This window comes from Mustela lutreola, chromosome 15 (assembly GCF_030435805.1).
Source record: "Mustela lutreola isolate mMusLut2 chromosome 15, mMusLut2.pri, whole genome shotgun sequence".
Classification (NCBI taxonomy): Eukaryota; Metazoa; Chordata; class Mammalia; order Carnivora; family Mustelidae; genus Mustela; species Mustela lutreola.
Window position 1 is genome coordinate 58,933,591 of NC_081304.1, and position 12,428 is coordinate 58,946,018.

General features: G+C 58.4%; 1 protein-coding gene across 1 annotated transcript in view; it reads right to left on the bottom strand.

Moving 5' to 3' along the window:
- Positions 1 to 12,428, bottom strand: part of POLR2A (RNA polymerase II subunit A) — a 22,636-nt gene continuing 10,208 nt past the window's right edge. Inside the window, exons 9-29 of the mRNA XM_059148883.1 lie at positions 12,202 to 12,326; positions 11,897 to 12,107; positions 10,557 to 10,766; positions 10,301 to 10,469; positions 10,023 to 10,117; positions 9,685 to 9,888; positions 9,346 to 9,568; positions 8,791 to 8,974; positions 8,249 to 8,420; positions 8,055 to 8,160; positions 7,756 to 7,961; positions 4,635 to 4,859; positions 4,245 to 4,491; positions 3,944 to 4,044; positions 3,219 to 3,323; positions 2,946 to 3,128; positions 2,499 to 2,702; positions 2,169 to 2,355; positions 1,948 to 2,061; positions 1,656 to 1,805; positions 1 to 1,557 (exon numbers count right to left, since the gene is read on the bottom strand). Coding sequence (XP_059004866.1) covers positions 401 to 1,557; positions 1,656 to 1,805; positions 1,948 to 2,061; positions 2,169 to 2,355; positions 2,499 to 2,702; positions 2,946 to 3,128; positions 3,219 to 3,323; positions 3,944 to 4,044; positions 4,245 to 4,491; positions 4,635 to 4,859; positions 7,756 to 7,961; positions 8,055 to 8,160; positions 8,249 to 8,420; positions 8,791 to 8,974; positions 9,346 to 9,568; positions 9,685 to 9,888; positions 10,023 to 10,117; positions 10,301 to 10,469; positions 10,557 to 10,766; positions 11,897 to 12,107; positions 12,202 to 12,326 — 4,578 coding nt within the window. The 3' untranslated portion in view covers positions 1 to 400. The remainder of the gene's footprint in view (positions 1,558 to 1,655; positions 1,806 to 1,947; positions 2,062 to 2,168; positions 2,356 to 2,498; positions 2,703 to 2,945; positions 3,129 to 3,218; positions 3,324 to 3,943; positions 4,045 to 4,244; positions 4,492 to 4,634; positions 4,860 to 7,755; positions 7,962 to 8,054; positions 8,161 to 8,248; positions 8,421 to 8,790; positions 8,975 to 9,345; positions 9,569 to 9,684; positions 9,889 to 10,022; positions 10,118 to 10,300; positions 10,470 to 10,556; positions 10,767 to 11,896; positions 12,108 to 12,201; positions 12,327 to 12,428) is intronic.

Sequence of the window (12,428 nt, forward strand, 5' to 3'; positions counted from 1 at the left end):
TTTTGGCCAAAATTAGTAAACTTTATTTAAACTTCAAAAAATAAAATAACAGACAAAAGGCAGCTTTAGCTTTGTTCTTCCCGAGGATCAGCTAGAACGACCCACAGCAGGAACTACCCCTAAGAAGTTAACATCCCCTCTCCCCCCAATCAAGCCACAGGCAAGGAGGGAGCCTCGATGTGGTGACAGGCCTGGGGTGGGTGGGGCAGGAAGGAGACCACCAGAGCCAGGAGTGGGTTCTGAGTCAGCACAGTTGGAGAACAAGACAAGAAGCCCCAGCGGAAACGGGACCAGAACATCAACGAAGAACTTTGTCACAGGCGCTATGTACAAGGGAAGCAGGCCAGGGGCCTGCGCCCCACGAGGGCACCGCTCGAGCTGCCCTGCGCCCCGCGCACCCTCAGTTTTCCTCATCGCTGTCGTCCGGGCTGATGGCCGGACTGGTGAGGCTGTAGGTGGGGCTGGTGGGCGAGTAGCCTGGGGAAGTGGGTGAGTAGGTAGAGCCTTTGGGGGAGGTAGGTGAGTAGGTGGGGCTGGTGGGTGAGTACTTGGGGGAGGTGGGCGAGTAGGTAGGGCTGGTGGGCGAGTACTTGGGGGAGGTCGGGGTATAGACCGGAGAGGTCGGCGAGTAAGTAGGAGATGTTGGGGAGTACTTTGGGGTGGTGGGCGAGTAGGTAGGGCTAGTGGGTGAGTACTTGGGGGAGGTGGGCGAATACTTCGGGCTGGTAGGTGAGTACTTGGGAGAGGTCGGGGTGTACTCTGGGGAGCTGGGGCTGTACGAGGGGCTGGTGGGGGTGTACTTCGGCGAGGTTGGGCTGTAGCTGGGGGAGCTGGGGCTGTAGCTGGGGGAGCTCGGGGTATAGGTCGGAGACTGTGGTGTGTATCGTGGGCTTGACGGGGAATAGCTTGGCGAGGTTGGGGAGTAGCTGGGTGAAGTTGGAGAGTAACTTGGAGAGGTTGGGCTGTAGTTAGGGCTCGTGGGCGTGTAATTGGGACTAGTCGGGGAGTAGCTTGGTGACGTCGGACTGTAGCTAGGAGACGTCGGGGTGTAATTGGGACTGGTTGGAGAATAGTTAGGGCTGGTTGGTGAGTAGCTTGGGGATGTTGGCGAGTAGCTTGGGGATGTGGGAGAGTAGCTTGGGGACGTGGGAGAGTAGCTTGGGGACGTTGGCGAGTAGCTAGGAGAGGTGGGGGAATAGCTGGGAGAGGTGGGGGAGTAGCTGGGAGAGGTTGGGGAGTAGCTAGGAGAGGTCGGAGAGTAGCTTGGAGAAGTGGGAGAGTAGCTTGGGGAAGTTGGAGAATAGCTGGGAGAGGTTGGGGAGTAGCTAGGAGAAGTCGGGGAGTAGCTGGGCGAAGTCGGGGAGTAGCTGGGCGAGGTCGGAGAGTAGCTAGGTGACGTGGGGCTGTAGTTGGGACTGGTTGGAGAGTAGGATGGAGAGGTGGGGGAGTAGGAAGGTGAGGTAGGGGAGTAAGAGGGACTCTGAGGTGTATAGCCTCCAGGGGAGCGAGGCTCATAGGCGGGTGATGTCGGGGAGTAGCTGGGAGACATAGCACCACCTGTGGGGGGAAAAGCCAAGAGTTCAGCGATGGAAAGTTACCCCGAAGGAAGGATTGGGGAGGAAGGAACTTGGCCCCAACCGACAGGGACAGCTCACCTGGCGAGGGGATGTACGGGCTGGAGGGGCCGGGCGAGCCTGGGGAGCCCGGCGTGGGAGACCAGGCAGGCGAGTAGCCAGGGCTGAAGCCGCTGGCGTCGGAGGCGGCGCTGGGGGAGAAGCCGGCTGCCCCCGGGGTCATTCCACTCCCTGCCAAGCACAACAGGAGTTCAAACCAGAGTTGGAGCTCAGCAGTGTGCCCAGAGCTCCCTGGTAAGGCACCACCTCACCCCCACAGCCTACCCGCCTGACGACCCGGACAGGGGCCCTTCTTTGCGGCTGGGTCACTCACCGACACTGGGGGACCAGGCTCCATAGGCCGGAGTTGCACCCTGGTTCCAGGGCGTCATGGCTGGAGAAATCCCTCCCATGGGGCTGGGCGCTGAGCCGAAGAACATGCCAGTGGCTGTGGAGAAGCAGGGGAACTCCTGAGCACCACGCCCAGAGACCAGCATTCCCACTCCCACCCCTGCCCCCCCGCCAGGTCTGGGCAGCGGGGGTCCAGCTACTCACGTCCGGCGGCCCCCAAGCCGGGGATGTTGGTGGGGATCTCCATGCCGTACTTGCACTTCTCGGCATCGAGCAGGAGGTCGAAGCATCCGGTGCCAGCTGGGGCGAGCTGGCCCAGCATGATGTTCTCCGACACCCCCTTCATGGGGTCGCTTTCTCCATGTGCGGCGGCCTCCATCAGCACATCCACCTGCACGACCAGCCGACGGGGGGCCCGTGAGACAGCTCCACACCCCGTGCTCCGAGGGGCTGCTGCCCAGGTCACTCTGGTGCACCCCGTCTTCCTACAGTGCTCCCCGCCCCCTCTCCATCTACCCCCTGCTCCATCGTTACCGTTTCCTCAAAGGAGCATTTCATGAGAGGCCCGGTATCCTGGCGGTTGACCCCATGTCGGGTGATGGCCATCAGGTGGCCTCGACAGGTCATGGTGTCACACAGCAGAGCCAAGTGGCGGTAATTGACGTAGGAACCGTCAAAGGAGATGACGTGGTACAGCTCCCGCTCCAGAGCCTTCCGCACGGCTTCAATGCCCAGCACCTGGCCGGCAGTGGGGGTCAGAGTGATGGGACAAGACCGAGGAGCTCTGCTCTCCTCCAGCTCCTCCTGCCACCCGGACCCGCAGAGGGACAATCACGGGTCGCAGCTGTCCACACTCAACCCTGGGCTCAGATTTGGACAAACGTGAGCAAGTGAACGCCCAGAGAGCAGGCGGAGGCTACTTCCTGTTGGACACGCAGGATCCCAGGAAGAGAGCGGGGCAGTGGCACGTTGGGGGCTCACCGTGAAGATCTCCACGATGTCGTTGGACGTGGTGCGCACGGGGTCCACGTCCTTCTCGCTCAGCACCCGCATCAGGCTCACGCCGTCCGTCTCCAGGATCCACTCCTGCAGGGCCTTGAACTCCCCGTCCTCTGTGATGATGATCTTCTTCTTATTGTCTGTCTGCGGCAGGTGCATGTACACCTGCAGGGGAAAGTGTGAGCGGCGGGGTGAAGGGGCAGCAGAGAGGGGGCGGTGGGGGGGGGGGGCGCTGGCGGGGAGGGGTGCGCTGACCTTGCTGATTTGCTCGATGCCCTGCAGGGTCATGTCAGTCAGCATGTTGGACTCGATGCAGCGCAGGAAAACGTCGTCATCCATCTTGTCTACCACTTCCTCCTCCTGCAGCGAGAGCGAGGCCCAGGGCCTGGAACCCTCCACCCTCCTCCTCTCTCCCCACCCTCACCCCAGACCACAGCCGCCCTGGGGAGGCCTGAGAGCCACGTCAGGCCCGACTCTGCCCTCCGTGGTCCCCCTGATGCTCCCACAACCCGCCTTCCCGACAGGCTTTCAGAAGCTCGCACACTCCAACGGTCCCGAGGGCGCCTGCGGCCCCTCCCAGCTCGCGGTGACCACCACCTGGGCAGCAAAGGGCTCCCGTGGGCAGCCAGCCTCTCCTGTCGGATCTCTGGATCTACTCTCCCACAGTTCAGCGTGTGTTCGTGCCCAGGACTGAAGACACCGCTCCGGCGCACTCTCAGGGCCCGCGGCACCTGCTATCACCTGCCTTCCGCAAGATGCGCTAGCCCTGCTCTCCGCCCTCACGCGGGAGCCTCGCAGGGGGACAGGCCCCTGCTTCAACGCCACCTGTCAGGGCCACACAGCTGCTACCTCAACTTTCAAATGATTTTGCTGCTATAAGTTTTGGAAATCCCAGCCAGCCTCCACGCCGCTTTCATGCCTCTGGTCGCCAGAGAGGCCGCCCGGCACCGTCCGTGCCCCTCCCCCCCCGGTCTCCTCACCTCTTGCATCTTGTTCTCGTCGCTATTCATGATCCGGATGCGCAACACCAGCTTCTCCGCGTTGTCGTCATTAAAGATGCAGTTCAAGTCGTCGCCGAAACCTGGTGCAGAGGAGGGACCGTGAGAAGGACGGTGGCCGGGGGACTCTCCCCGATGGCGCTCTCCCACCTTCCCCTGCCCCTCCCAGAACCCTCTAGAAGAAAGGGTAACACGGAGCAGGCCCATGGAAGGCGGAGAGTGGGGGGCTCACTGGGGACCAGCAGGCGGTGCCGGGACAGATGCGGAGCCCGAGTAGTCTTACCCGCATTGATCTTCTCGGCAATCTGCTCCATGGTCAGCTTCCGGTCGGTCATGTGCTTCCGGTCCAGCTCCACCCGCAAAAGCCAGGGGGAGATGCGGGCCACGTCAAAGTCAGGCATCTCGTAGTAGACATTCACCCATTCCTGATCCTCTGCCACCACCGTGCTCTGGGGGTTGGGGTCGTAGTAGATGGCTGTGTTGGCGGTCACCTTCCTCAGTGTCGTATGCTCCAGACGGCACAGAATGTCCTGGGAACAAGAGGGATTGGGGACATAAGACATGTAGGGGGCTCTGAAGGCTTCTGCAAGCCCTCCCTGCAGAGAGAAGGCGTTCAAGAGCAAGAGCACTCCCCCTCCTGCTCCCGCCAGAAGCCGAGCTACCCAGTCCCTACCTTGGCCCTCTCAGCGTCTCGAGCAGACTGGCCCAGCAGGAAGACAGTGAGCGAAGGCGTCTTCGGCTTCTTGGAGATGTTGATGAGCTCCTTGAGACGGGGCACACCCAGGGTCACGTTCTTGGCAGACACACCAGCGTAGTGAAAGGTGTTCAAGGTCATCTGGGTGGCAGGTTCTCCAAGGGACTGTGCGGCCAGGGCACCCACCATCTCCCCAGGATGGGCCTATGGAAGAAGAAAAGCCGGCATCACAGAAAGTGAGCACCTTCCTTCCGGCGAGGGACGACAAGCTGCAGTCAGCACAGTGACATGGGTGCTGGGACAGGACAGGAACCTGACACAGCGAGTCGGATTCGCATGCCCCTTCCTCCTCACCTTCCGCGCCACACACCTGGGGGGTGGCCCTGGGCCACCTGAGACCCTAACTTCTAGAGTGTGCTCAAGTCACGGGCTGCACACCAGGTCACATCAGTGCTCCAAGTGGGGGGCTCCCCAAAGTTTCTGTTCACTGAGGTCACGACCACACGCCATCAGCTCTAACTGCCATCAGCCACCTTCCCACGAGAGTCCTAGTGCACATGGCCTCCGCGCACACGGCAACTGGAGGCTCATCGCTGTCTTCCGGCTCCGCACCTCGCTGCTCCGACCACAGGACGCTCCTCTGTACGGTGCTGGCAGTCCTGCTTACCCGTCCACGGACAGATGTTCTGGCTGTTTCCACAGCGTGGCTGTTATGAGCGAACCACGATCGTCTGTGTGCTGCGTTTTTGTGCACATGCTGTCCAGTCTTGGGTACATTCCTAGGAGTGGATCTGCTGGTTCAAACGGTACCCGTGTCCACTCTTCAGAGGATCAGCGGCCCGTGACCCCCAGCGGCCCCGCACTGGCCGCACCGCCCGCAGCAGCGGCCCCGCAGTGGCCGCACCGCCCGCAGCAGCGGCCCAGGAAAACTCTCACGGCTCCATGGCTTCACCCAGAGCCTCCTTCCGTCCTAATTTGAGGGGCACGATGTGGCGGCTCACTGGGCTGCAGCTGCGTTTCCTAGGAGGCTCATGACGCTGACCAATTCTTCGCATGCATTTACTTCCCACCTTCTTTGTGGGAAGGTGTCTATCCAAGGCTTAAGCTCTCTTTGTTGCTGCTGACTCACAGCAATCCTTTGTGTATTCTTCATGCAGGATGATGGCAAAGCTTACCCTGCTGTTCTGGATCATCTTCTCACTCTCTTGCTGGTGTTCTCTGAAGCACAGGATTTTCATGTGGCCAAAGCCCAATCTGTCTTGTTTGGTGCTCTTTAGCCAGATGCTTTCGGTGTCCAACCAAAGACTCCGCTGTCTAATCGAAGATCATGAAAATTTACTCCACGTTTTCTTCTAGAACTTTTTATAGCTTGAGCTCTTACACGTAGATCTTCAACGTATTTTGAAGCAATTTTTCTACACAGCGCGAGGTAAGGATCCAACTTCAGCATTTTGCCCATGTATGCCTAGCTGTCCCAGCACTACTACTTTTTAAAGTTTATTTATTTGAGAAAGAAATGGAGCATGCATGGGGGAGGGCAAGGCAAGAGAATCCCAAGCAGAGCCCACCCATCCCCCGAGCTGAGTGTAGAGCCCAACATGGGGCTTGATCTCATAGCCCCTGAGACCATGACCTGAGCTGAAACCAAGAATTGGATTAATGGACTGAAGAACCCAGTGAGGTCCCCAATATCATTTGTTGAAAAGACTTATTTTCTCCTGTGCAAAGACTTGGCACCCTCGGCAAAAATGTAACAACTGTAGGGGCCCCTGGGTGGCTCAGTTGTTGAGCGTTTGCTTTCAGCTCAGGTCATGATGCCAGGGTTCTGGGATCAAGCCTCACATTGGGCTCCCTGCTCAGTGGGAAGCCTGCTTCTCCCTCTCCCACTCCCCCTGCTTGTGTTCCCTCTCTTGCTGTCTTTATCTGTCAAATAAATAAATAAAATCTTGGGGCGCCTGGGTGGCTCAGTGGTTTGGGCTGCTGCCTTCAGCTCAGGTCATGATCTCAGGGTCCTGGGATCGAGCCCCACATCGGGCTCTCTGCTCCGCAGGAAGCCTGCTTCCCTCTCTCTCTTTCTCTCTCTGCCTGCCTCTCTGCCTACTTGTGATCTCTGTCAAATAAATAAATAAAATCCTTAAAATAAATAAATAAATAAATAAATAAAATCTTAAAAAATACAAAACAAAACAAAAAAAACAACTGTAAACGTGACAGTTTAACTTGCAAGCCGTCAACTCGAGTTCCGTGCATCTGTCTCTACATCCTCATGTGAGCACCGAGCGTTTCTGAGATGTGCAGCTCTATGGGGATATATGAAATCGGGAAAGTGGGAGTCCTCCAATCTTGTTGTTTTCCCAAACTGTCTGGCTACTCTGAATCCTCTGCAATTCCCTATAAATTTTAGGATCAGCTTATACATCTCTGCAAAAAAGGCAGCTGGGCTCTGACAGAGACAGTGCTGGGTCTGTAGATCACTTTGGGGATTATGGCCATTTAGCAGCACAAATCTTGTAATCCTCAAACATCCGATGTCCTTCTGCTCACTTAAGCCTTCCTTCTTTCAATCACGTTCTATAGTGTTTCCTGATGCGTTTTAATTATTTCATTTATAAAACCGGATTACCGTGCATGTATTCAGAGCCAAGCCTGTAAGACATTTCTATCTTCCCACTGCCCTGTAAAAACCTCCCTTAGAGACAGCGATGGTCTCTCCCAATATGTCTGAATCTCTTTCCTGCTCACTCCCCCAGTCCCTTACCTCCACCTACACCGGAATTCTGCACACACCAGGCACTTTCAGAAAAGAAAGAACGACCCTCCCATTTCCCATCCCAGCCACATGGCTTCTTTCCGGTAGGACTGTCCATCCTGGAGTCGTCACCCATCTATCCAAGGGCCAGTGTCTGTGTCTGCGTCATGGAAACAGCCCGCCAGGGAAGGGGCACAAAGCCCCCCAAGTGGGACTTGGCAAAGCACAGACCCTCAGTGACCAAGAGCCACCCCCAGGTGCTGGTGGGCAAAGGCAGGCTGCGCTCAGAGCCCAGCTGAGTGCACAGGTCAGAGGAGAGGAAAGCGAGGCTGGGCTGAGACCACCACTTACAATGGCTTGGTTGAACTTGGACTCAATCTCCCCGAGCAGCCAGTCGAAGGCCTCCCCACTGAGCCGGAACTCCTCGGCCATGCGGCGGGAGCAGAGCGTGGAGCGCAGGTGGATGTTGAAGAGGAGCGTGGCGTTCTCCTGTGCTTGCCGGCTCAGGGGGTCGTCCCCGTTCACGATCACCAGCTTCTTGCTCAACTCCTTGACTCCTGGGGGCCAACGGAGGTCAAAAGAGGGTAGACCGCAGCCCGGCTCACTCTGGTCCTGCAGCCTGGCCCAGGGGTCCCCAGGCCGCTACTCACCCTCTACGACCTTGATGGGGTGCAGGTCGGATGGCAGACGGGGGTTTATGTGGAAGATTTTCTGAGCGTTCCAGATCATGCGCAGCAGGTTACAGGGCAGCACCACCTGAAGAGGGGCGGCAGGGGGTGTCACGAGCAGGGCACAGCCACACAAGGCCAGCAGCGCCCCGGCCCAGCCTACCCGTCTCGCGCACCTTGCTGTCGCCGGTGGGGAAGATGACCCTGAGCACCTCCCGGTCCTCCCGCATGCGCTCGAACTCCCGCTCCAGCTCGTTCTGGATGTGGGCGTTGCTCAGCACGTCCTTCACCAGGTCCTCCTGCAGGGTGCGCCGCAGCGCCCTCTCATTCGTGTAATCAAAGCGGAATCTGCGGGCAGCAGGAGGGGTCAGGAGCAGGCGAGCCCAGGCCCAATCCCTGCAAGGAGCACTGAGAGGCTCTGAGCTGCACGTCCTGCAGAACGGGGATCCACAGCAAAGTGTCCGGGGCAGAGAAATCCAAGGTCTAGGCCCCAGGCCACCTGAGCTTGCTAGGACACCATTGGGCACTAGGATGCCACTGGGCACAGGTCAGCCCCCACCATGTACTTGCCATCACCAGGAGGGACAAAGGGTCCTAAGAGGGCAGGTGGCCGCAAGGCACATGCTGGGCCAGCAGCATCTCTGCGTGAAGGGAGGGGTGTCCTAGGAGGCCAGCTGAGAGCCCAACGGCCAGGACCCGCCCACCACAGCCTCCTCACTTCTTCTCGAAAGCCTTGTGCGACGGCTTCAGGGTGGCCAGGTTCTGGAACTCGACGCTCTCGCCAGCCAGGCCGTCCTCACCGTAGCGCAGCTGCACCACCTGGTTGATGGAGTTGCGCACGGTGGCGTCATACTTCACCATCACCGACTCCATGGACTTGATGAGCCGCCGCTGGATGTACCCTGCGCGGGGGGAGGGATATGGGCGCGTGTGCAGAGGGTGCCAACGCCTCCACCCACTGACCCTCACGAGAGACAGCATCCCCCCGGCACCCCCAGCCCCTCCATGAACGCTGCGCCCACCACCTGCTGGAGGCAGGGCCTAGAGGGGGCCCCCAGGAACCAGCCCCCAGGGGATAAGTCGTGAGAGACCTTGGGCCCTGTCCCTGCACCAGGGAGTGCTGCAGGGGGGCTGTGCGTGTCCCACGGGCCGCCTTCCTGGCTCCTGACTTCCATCTGCTACTCTTTCCTTGAGAGACAAAATCCCCAGCCCAGGAACTCCCCCACACCCACTCCGGGGGTCCCCTGGCAGTAGCCGGGCCAGAAGGCCTCACCAGTCTCAGCAGTCTTGACGGCCGTGTCGATGAGCCCCTCGCGACCCCCCATGGCATGGAAGAAGAACTCGGTGGGCGTAAGGCCTGCCAGGTAAGAGTTCTCCACGAAGCCGCGGCTCTCGGGCCCGTAGTCGTCCTTGATGAAGTGAGGCAAGGTCCTGTGCTTGAACCCAAACGGGATCCGTTTCCCTTCCACGTTCTGCTGTCCGACGACGGCAATGACCTGGGGAAAGACGGGGGATGCCCCTGACTCCCTCTGCTTGAAGAGCCCACGTTCCTAGCACGCCGACCCATCACACCTCCCCCGCGGCCCGCATTGGGAAGGCCAAGGCTCCCCACCTGGGAGATATTGATCTTGGAACCTTTGGCCCCAGACACGACCATAGACTTGAAGTTGTTGTACTCAGACAGGGACTTCTGGGCAGAGGAGCCGGTCTTGTCTCGGGCGTCATTGAGAATGCGGTTCACCTGGTTCTCGAAGGTCTGCCGCAGGGTGTTCCCCGGGGTGGGCTCCAGCTCGTTGTTATGAGCTTTCTCGATGACCTGGGTGCGAGGGAGGTGGCAGGGCTCGGCGTCCGCTCTGCTCCCCCTCCCCGCATACCTACCCGGCTGTCGCCGACGTCCCCTTCACGTGTCGGAGTGACTGTCACTGGGTCTCGGCCGGCCTTCCTACTTACCTCTATCACATCTTGCTTGGCCTTCTTAATAGTGTTTTGGATGTCCTGGTAGGTCTTGGAGTCGGCAATGGAGTCCCCAATGCCAATGGTGTGACCTAGGAATATGGAGCGGCATCACCAATACCCTCCTTACACTCGCCCCCAAAACCTGGAATGGAATCACAGCCAAGACCCTTGGCGGCGGGACCCCAAATCCAAGCAGGAAAGCGAAGGACAGAAGAACGGGAAGAAGAGGGACTCGGACTCCAGGAGCGGGCTCACTGGAGCTCTTCGCTCACCCTCGATCAGCAGCCAGTTGTTGATGACGGTCTGAATGTTGGAGTAGAAAAGGCGAGTGACGTCATGGCCCATCTCCAGGTAAGAGATGTGCACCAGAGAGCCGGCCGACGTGCCCAGAGACTTCTTACACAGGATGCCCATGATCAGCTCCCCGTTCTCCACCACCACCTGCGCACAAAGCACCCCACTTGAGACCCCCCGCGGTGGTGCCCCTGTCCAAATCCTGCCCCCACCCAGGCGGAGGCCGGATCCTACCTTGGTGTCCCCGGGAGAGATGTGCTTGTAAGGACCGCTGTCCTCGTCGTCTGGATGGGTACTGTGGGTGCGGATACAGTTGATGTGGCCAGGGATGATGAGGGAGAAGATCTGTTTGCCCGTCCACAAGGGCCGTGGCTTCAGTATGGCTGGCTGCGGCACCTTCCCGTCCCACGTGGACAGAAACATCAGCAGGTTCATCACCTCCCCCTGCACCAGGACAAGCAACGGTAGCTTTCAGCCCCGGGGCCGCGCTGGGGAAGGTAGTGAACCCACGGGTGAGAGCGGACTGGGGAGGCAGACGCCAGGGAGAGGGTTTCCCAAACTTTTCATGACATATTAATTATGACCATGAGACTCTGCGTCCCTCTTCTCTTGAACAATAAAAATAAACTACTTCTAATAATTATGAAACAACCGGGATGCCTGGGGGGCTCAGTGGGTGAAGCCTCTGCCTTTGGCTCAGGTCACGATCTCAGGGTCCTGAGATTGAGCCCAACACCAGGCTCCCTGCTGAGCAGGGAGCCTGCTTCCCTCTCTGACTCTGTCTGCTTCTCTGCCTACTTGTGATCTCTGTTAAATAAATAAATAAAATCTTAAAGAGAGAGAGAAAAAATCAAACAAAAAAGAAAGAAATAGGGCGCCTGGGTGGCTCAGTGGATTAAGCCGCTGCCTTTGGCTCAGGTCATGATCTCAGGGTCGTGGGATCGAGCCCTGCATCGGGCTCTCCACTCAGCGGGGAGCCTGCTTCCTCCTCTCTCTCTGCCTGCCTCTCTGCCTACTTGTGATCTCTATCTATCAAATAAATAAATAAAATCTTAAAAAAATAAAAATAAAAAACAAAACTATAATTAGATCATGTGTTTCCCTTCCCCTTTGCTTTCTAACAGTACCTGAAATTACACATCTTAAAAAATTAAATGGGGGGCGCCTGGGTGGCTCAGTGGGTTAAAGCCGCTGCCTTCAGCTCAGGTCATGATCTCAGGGTCCTGGGATCGAGTCCCGCATCGGGCTCTCAGCTCAGCAGGGAGCCTGCTTCCTCCTCTCTCTCTGCCCGCCTCTCTGCCTACTTGTGATCTGTGTCTGTCAAATAAATAAATAAAATATTTAAGAAAAAAATTAAATGGGAAAAAAACCAAAATAAAAAGCTGAATTGGGCATTAAAGCCATAAACCGTTTCTGGCCCCTGACCGTCCTAACTGCCTCCCCTCCCCCGCCGGGCACAGAGGTTGGTGTGGGGCAGGTCAACGCACACGTCCCAGCTCTTTCTCCCTAATGTCCCCTCACCACCCCGGTCACAGCGCCCGTCCGAGCCGGGCCCCTTCCACAGGAGCACGCACCCGTTCCAGAAAGACGTCTCTCTTGGTGAATTTGCGCACGGCCGTGAGCGTGTCCTGCACGATGCCCATGACCGGCCGATTGCTCTGGGGGGTGACGATCATGCGTGGCACCATGGCCAGCTCCTGGATCTCCGCCCGCGTCTCCAGGGACTGGGGCAGGTGCAAGTTCATCTCGTCCCCGTCAAAGTCAGCGTTGTAAGGAGTCGTCACACTGCAGTGACCGAGAGAAGCAGGCTCGGAACTGCCGCAGGGAAATGTCAGGCAGCCGCTCGGCCCCACCCGCCGCCCACGGCCAGGGGACGGACCTCAGATTTAAGCGGAAAGTAGACCAGGGGAGGATGCGGACCCGATGCCCCATCATGGACATTTTGTGCAAAGTCGGCTGGCGGTTGAAGATGACGATGTCTCCATCGCACATGTGCCGCTCCACCTAGGGAGGCAAGCGGAGGCTCAGAGGAGGGGGCTTGCGACAAGCAAGAGGCCGTGGGCCAGAAATGCTCTGCAGCTGGAAAGAGAAGATGGAAGGGCGCAA